At 44.2% G+C, this 7,217-nt stretch overlaps 1 protein-coding gene across 3 annotated transcripts in view; it reads left to right on the top strand.

Annotated features, from left to right (window-relative positions):
* Positions 1 to 1,197: 1,197 nt before the first annotated feature.
* nes (lysophosphatidylcholine acyltransferase 3 protein nessy) overlaps positions 1,198 to 7,217 on the top strand; it is a 49,524-nt gene continuing 43,504 nt past the window's right edge. Inside the window, exon 1 of one of the 3 annotated variants that reach the window (XM_084598135.1) lies at positions 1,198 to 1,519. In XM_084598135.1, coding sequence (XP_084454261.1) covers positions 1,432 to 1,519 — 88 coding nt within the window. In that variant the 5' untranslated portion in view covers positions 1,198 to 1,431. The remainder of the gene's footprint in view (positions 1,520 to 7,217) is intronic. The other 2 variants (XM_084598134.1, XM_084598136.1) reach the window with 2 other exon arrangements.

Below are 7,217 nucleotides of genomic sequence, written 5' to 3'. Positions count from 1 at the left end.
GCGTATCGCTGCATGTTTTAATTGAGCGGTGAAGGTGAGATTTTATTGCCCCCAAGACGCGTGTCGCATTGCTCAAAGCCTTCCGTTCCGCTCCCTTTGCTGCGTGTTTTGCTTACTGCGTCGTATTACCGCAGCAACGTTCGCTGAACGTGCTTTAGCTGTTATTACAGTGATGTTCCTATTGTCAATGAGATCTTTCTCATGAACATGTTAAACGCTTAAGTTGTAAATTTGTAACCTCACATTGACTCCTTTCAGTGGCAAATGAAGCGCGAGTAAAATATGGGAATCATGAACAGGGTGAGATTTATTGGAGCGAAGCTATATCGTAGATATTTTCACTTCTCAGACGCAATAACTTCTAAATACTAGCAATCCAAATTTGAATTGCTTACCTAAGCTCTTACAGGTTGGCGTTCTAGCGCTAGCGTTAGTTATTCCGTTCGTTTGTTTTTGTTGTTCTTTGACGCTGATATGTACTTCGTTAGCAAGATCTTTTACCCTTTTATATTCTCACCGCGTCTCGTTCGAAGACCTACACTCAGGTCATTTTGTTATCACGAGGATTTCATGAAGATCGTGACGAATGAGCGGTGGTCGCTCTCCTACACTTATTTTTCATTGTCGTGAAGCGTCTATGTAAGTAATCGTGAATTAATAAAGCCTGACTTTCTATGCAGCACAGCTTCACTCATTTATGCCCTTAGTGAAATGCCTCAAGCCATGTGGTTCTATCCATGTGCTTGCCGAATTCACTTGAAGGCCCTTGTTCACAAACGTGCTCGAAGAAATAAGCCCCAGAATGCGTTTACATGACGCGCGACGAAAGACTAGGCTAACGACGACGGAGGCAGAACGATGCTATGATAAGGTGGTTAAAGATGCCGTAACATTTCAGTTAACGTAAAACGACAGTAGAAATCCATGTCAAGTAAAGTTGACTGAACTGTTACGGTGTCCATTTTTCTGCCTTATCCTAGCATCGTTCTGTCTCCGTCGTTGTTGGCCTTGTTTTTCGTTCATAAGTAAAAAGACAATCAAATTCCCCGCCAAAAGTACGTCACTGTGACGTCACAAGCAACGTCACGTGTTTGTTGTGCCTCACAGTTTGCAGGCGGCGCTGGGAAACTAAAGCCTCGCTCAGAGTCGACACGCAGGCTTCTATGGGAGTTACGCTACCATTTGTTCTTCTACCATGCCTACAAGGTTGTAGTTGTGGACGGTGACACGAGGTGTACGCAACGACGTGACGCAACGCTCGACGGCAGCTGTTTTGCCGCGGTCATCGTCGTCGCGTGGTTGTGCGAGCGGAAAAGTTGACGAAGCGTTACGTGCGTCGCTGCTCGAGCGATCGCCGCGTGGCGTGCTGGCTATTGTGACGCTGACGGCGGCGAGTGGCCGACTCGAGGCGCTTGGCAGCGCACACCGATCATGACCGCGCCGGGCACGCTGGGTCGGGTGGCCGCCTACCTGGGCTCGTCGGAAGCGGCATTCAGGCTGCTTCTGACCATCCTCGCAGGTGAGCCTCTTCTCGCCTGCGCGGATGCTGCGACATCGCTTTGCTTCGTGAATCTCGGCGCCCTTCGCATCTTGCGGAGCTTAGGTTAGCGCACGTTCGCAGCCTGCACCCGGTTTGAACCCCGGACTGGCCCGCTAGTAAATCCGGTCACATATATGCGTCTGGACCAGCGCCAGAGCCTGGTTTTCGTGGCGCTATCCGATCGTTCCAGCTGACGGCGTATCAGTGCAGCTTCGGATATGGTTACGCTGCTTTCTCTGCCGTAGATACGGGGCCGAGAACTGGTTGGGTTCGTTGGCCGTCCAGTCGCCAGAATAGTACGAGGAAAAAAAAGCGAAGCTTCCGGCAGCGGTGCGTGCCGGCCGGCCTTCGTACAGGACCCGCGGGCGGCGAAGACGGAAGCGCGACGTACTTTTTTCCCTCTTTGCTCCGCAGACAGTTGCTGCCCGCGCAGGGGAAAGAAGCTGCGCCTTTCATTCATCATTTTACGGGCTCTTCACCAAAGCGAAGTGCTTGAGGTCATCGCGTGGCGGCCTGCTGATATGTTGCGAGGCGCTGACGGATCTCCAACCCTCTTATTCTCTGTTTTAGCTCTGTTAAAGTTGGACGTGTGCATCGGGCGGTCCGAAGCAATGCCTGGCAGAACCGACCTTTGTGATGCCCGCACCTCTACGCGTGTGCTAGGATTCCGCTTTTCTCGCGAAAATAGATCACTTTCGGTGGCTAGCGGGCGTTGAGCAAAGGGGCCAAGAAGGCAGTTTAAGAAGAGAGGGAACTACAGGTTAGCGACGAAAGACGTCGCAGCTGAGGGCTTCAGTATTCGCTTGAGCGGTTGCACTGGTGTGTCTGTAATCAGCTTTGTGTCCTTTTTACTTAGGTAGTGTTATTGCTTAATAGCTTTTTTTTTTTTCTTGCCGCCTCCATCCCACTTTCGAGCTGAAATGGGTAATAAATATCCTTTGAAACGAAATTCTGTGCTGTAATTTCTGGAATTCTAGGTCAGTAGACCTTCCCCAGTGTTCCGTAAGGACTAGGTAACGATAATGCTTCTGGGTTTTGTAGTTCCAAGAAAAAGGGTCAAGCAGAAGTTGGCACAGTTTAATTGCAAGATTACCCATAAAATTACATATTGATAAACGACTTCAATAAATGTCGGCCAGGTAGTCACTTCTGCACTCATATCATTTTTTTTTTTGCTGCCTTATTTCAGGGCCTGTTTTGTGATGAGCTAAACAGCATTTTCCGCGAAGTAGTGACTTCTGATCAGCCTTAAGCAGCACTGTGTGTATCATCCTGGTGAAATACCAAATGACATGAAAATTTCCACTTTGATGATGTTATCAATAAAAGTAACCACAGCATTCAGCATCTAATTACCAATAAGCACATCCTTTAAAGTACGCTCCATAAAAGAACTGCTCGACACTATCACTTTTTTTTTTCTTTTCTGTAAATGCATTTTTTTCTTCATAAATTAGTGTGTAGCCAGTGTCAGTAACACATGTTTCAGCTTCTCTCTGTGTGTGCTTTCAATAAAGAGAGAGTTAAAAAATAAATTGTGGTAGATGCTAGCCTCCACATAAGACACCATGCCCTGTGTCGTGCAATGTTGCCAGAATTCAGCAGCATGGGGGTCAACATAGGCTGGTTAGTTCAGAACTAACGTTTCTAGAATGCATTCGCAAGTGTTAAGCATTCCATTAACTGTCAAACTCTATGCCAAGAGCCCAGAAGTAATCTGTAATCTTGTGAAATGTACTTTGGGCAAGGCGCACAGTCTAGAGGTGAATTTTCTTAAAAAAGACTATGCTAGGAAGCTTTACGCAGTGTTCATGACTACTAATAATCCCTCTAAGCCTGGAGAAACATCAGTACCAGTTTTTTTTATTTTTTTTTTCATTACAGGAGCGTGGCACAACACACAAGTTTTTGAAACGAGTCATATTTGGCTGCAACCCATATCTCTAAACAAAGCAACCTTTCAGGTTAACAAAGTTGTCTGCATGCAAATGAGACATTAGACCAAGTTCAGGAAAAAGCGGAAATTTAATATGATGGAAAGAACAAAAAGAATCGAGACTAATTTTTGCTACCCTGACCTCATAGCATGCACCAGCACAGCAAATGGACGCCTTCTGTGTTTCCCCTGCAGTGTCTGTTTTATTTCTCTTTGACGGAGGAGCGTATGTACCGAAGGATTATTGTAGAATGTGCAATTCATCATCTTTTATTCTATCGCTGTCAGACACCTGCAGGTGCAGCCCCTTTGTTTTGGCGGCACCATTGTTTGTTGTTCCCCACTGATCAAGGAGCTGTAGGGGAAATATAGCACAGTTCACTGGGCCACTGCTAAGTTTAAACTGGAGCCCGCCACTGTGGCATTCCTTCTAGCCTTCTGTTTTTTTAAACTAAAAAATTCAATTTTCTGTTTCTGGGCTTGCTGTCTATTTCAGTGTTTGCTCTAAATGGGAATTGTTTAGTGCTCTTTCTGGCTCCACGGAAAGCATATGATCTGAAAATGCTTTTAATGAATAGAAAAAAAAAAACACAAAAAAAACCCACAAATGTCAGTTGTGTACGGGAAGAGATAGAGGCAAGTGGGCAGCCAGAGAATAAAAACTGACAGGTGCTTTATCTGTCTGTGGCATTGAGGCAGACACAATTATGTGAAGCATTCAAACTATGAGCAGGCAGTTGCGGCAGTTTTGTTAGAGGCACTGCTGGGGGCTTGGCACATTGGTATCAACTAAAGGGGGGCTGCTCAAAGCTACAGCTTAAATATGGCAGGGGGGGAGGGGGCAAGGTACTTCAAGATAAGTCTCTTCAATACCGATACTTGATACCGTGAAAAATTGTATTTCCGATACTCGATACTGTATCGACGGTACTTCGATAAATCTCTGAACTCCCAAAATATGATAAAGGCGTGAACATTATTACTGAAGTGCCTTTGGAGGGGATCCTGTCTACTCTGTTCCTTGTGTTTCGTTGGCGCTTAAAACATGCTTTAAGAAATGCACCAGCTAGCTTGCAATAATGCCCTTGCAAATTATTAGCGAAGTTTGGAAATTTTGCCGTGCTTTCAGGAATCTTAAGTGGATTCCTATATCTAGTTTTTTTTCTGAAAGGGCTTAAACAAATCTGACAACACAAATTTATTGAAGTTCTGCTGTCTGGGCAGCTGGCCTTGTCAGAACTTCACACATTGAATTGAAGCTATGTTACAAAGAAGTGATCGCTTTCACAAGCAGCCTAGCGGAAAATGTGTTTAAGCTATTGTTCTTCATATGAACCGACCAGTGAGCACTTGGCTACGTACAAATAAATCTGGTACTTTCTGTTGCTTTTCATTTCATATACTACACGTTACTTACCAGGTGGCCTGTCTGTTTGCTCTGTGATAACTTGCTGCGCACTTGGGGAACTGAGCAGTTTTAGTGCAGTAAGTCTGTGGTAAAAGCTAGAGGAAAACAACAGAAATAAAATGGCTGAACATTTTTATTAGTTCTGAAAGAGCCCCGCGATATGGGCATTCTATAAGCGAAGCAAATAAATGCCTGTCTACATACGCAGACGATCACGCCGAACAGTTGTATTTGATAAAGGTGCCATTTATCAGCAGATAAGAGTGAAGCATAGCCGCGCCTGCTCGAGTATCTTGGAGGTAGGTCAAGTTCACATCGCCTGAGAACTTAGGCTCCTTGTAGGTAAAAGATAGAAGTGCTCTAGGACTATAGACACCTCGTTTTTGGGTTCGTGTTTTATCATTTGTAATGATGCCTAGGACATTACTGTACACAGATAACCACGTCACATTCGCCTGTGACTGCTGAATAATTTATAATCGAATTTCGTTTCTCACCTGTTTCGGTTTCAGTTTCAACAGCTGAGCGATGGCTGTGACGTCACAGCCAAGTCTAGGTCACGCGAGGGATGGAAATACAGCGATATAATCCTTGCTGTGTCATTTGAATTCACTACAATAATAGAGCCAGCCTGCCTCAAGAACAGGAATCATTACAAGTGAAGAATGAGAGATTAAGCCGTGCATCAAGACATGATTGTGACGTCACAGGCATCTCTCAGATAATGAAACCAAACCTGGTGAGCAAAGAAAAATCAGTTATAAATTATTTAGCAGCCATAAGCGAAAACTGCGTGTGGATTGATATACAGTAATGACTTACGCATCATTGAGAAAAATGCCACCAAAATTTGGTGTCTATATCCTTTAAAGAGAGAGCGGCTAGTATGATGCCAATCATTTAGCATATTTCAAACAACATTTTAACAGTTTTCTTTACAAGTCTTATTTATTTGACACTTGGCTGAAAGGTTTTTGGCAAAAAAGTTGTTTGACAACGCATTTGTTATTCAAAGTTATGTGCTGGGAAAGGACATGCACACGGCTTTCACATTGTGTATTTCATAAAATTTTAGATGTATGTAATAGTTTTTACAGAGAAAAGCCTAGTGGAAGCCCTTTCTGTGCGCAGTTACAAAGAATGGATTTGTTTTGAATCGAATGCTGTAAACAACAAGAACAGTGATTAGCTGACTGCATCATGGCCGACTGAGGCCTTAGAAGCACGTGTTCTTGCTGACATGCGAAGCTCAGGGGTTTGGAGAGCTAGGGCCGTGCTTAAGTTACTGCGTTTGTCACCACAGTGATCACTCGGCTTGACGAGAACCACATGCATCAGAGATGCACAAGGGGGCAGATGGCAAAGGGTGGGAGAGTGGCTAGGGATAGAGGGCACTTCATCTTTACTGCATGCTTGTCTTCCTTGCTTTTTCGTGGTCGCTTTTGTTCTTTGTTTCTGTGTGTCTGTTAACAGCTTAGCGGCTTTGTGGTACACACTCAGTGCTCACAAGTAAACAACTTCATAAAGAAAGGAAATATGGATAGATCGAGGCTAATGAGATGGAGTGTTTGGAGGAAACTCCTAGCAGGAGGGAACTCTGGCAGTAGTACAAGCAAAGCTGCCTCCCGGCTTGTACTAACGCCTGAGTGAGCGCCGTCAACCCAATGTCTTACTCACAGCGGCTTCAATATTTTGCAGAGCTTTTTTTTTAGTGTCGAGTATCGTTAAAATACATCATCCACTAAAAATATTTTTTGATACTGATACTCCATTACCTTTATTTTCAGCACGTGATGCCTAATGCCGATATGCAAAATGTATCTAAAGATAGTATCGAAGATACATGTACCTTCGATACTTCCCATGACTGAAATATGGATGCTAATGGGTTTTCTGAGTTGAGCATGCTAGCAAACAAGCTGATAATGTATGAATGAAGTTAGTGGGCATGCAAATTGTGCACAAAGAGTAGCTTCGTGGGTGGAGACATACTGGTGGGCGTGTTCCTGTTGCATGTCTTAATCCATTTTGTTTCCACTTCTATTGCAAATTGACTTTATTCTGGTTAAGCTTGTTCTTACAACCATGCAGCATGGCTTGCAAGAAGGAATATGAGAGTGTAAGCTTTACTACTTAGGGTGCAAGTTTGTCGTAGTGACTTTTGTTCTGAAAGCAGTTCCTTCAGTTCAGGTGTCCATCGAGAACTGGGGCAGATATTGCGCATTTCCCTTTCTTATAAACCAAGTTACAAATCAAGTTTAGGTATCCACAGAAAAATGACAGATACTGTGACTTCCTTTCCCGGAAGCCTCCTTAAAAAAATATATTCAAAA

This window comes from Amblyomma maculatum, chromosome 3, assembly GCF_055883805.1.
Source record: "Amblyomma maculatum isolate TAMU_Amacu chromosome 3, ASM5588380v1, whole genome shotgun sequence".
NCBI lineage: Eukaryota > Metazoa > Arthropoda > Arachnida > Ixodida > Ixodidae > Amblyomma > Amblyomma maculatum.
Note: the sequence above shows the minus strand (reverse complement) of the source record. Positions and strands in the feature narration are given on the sequence as shown.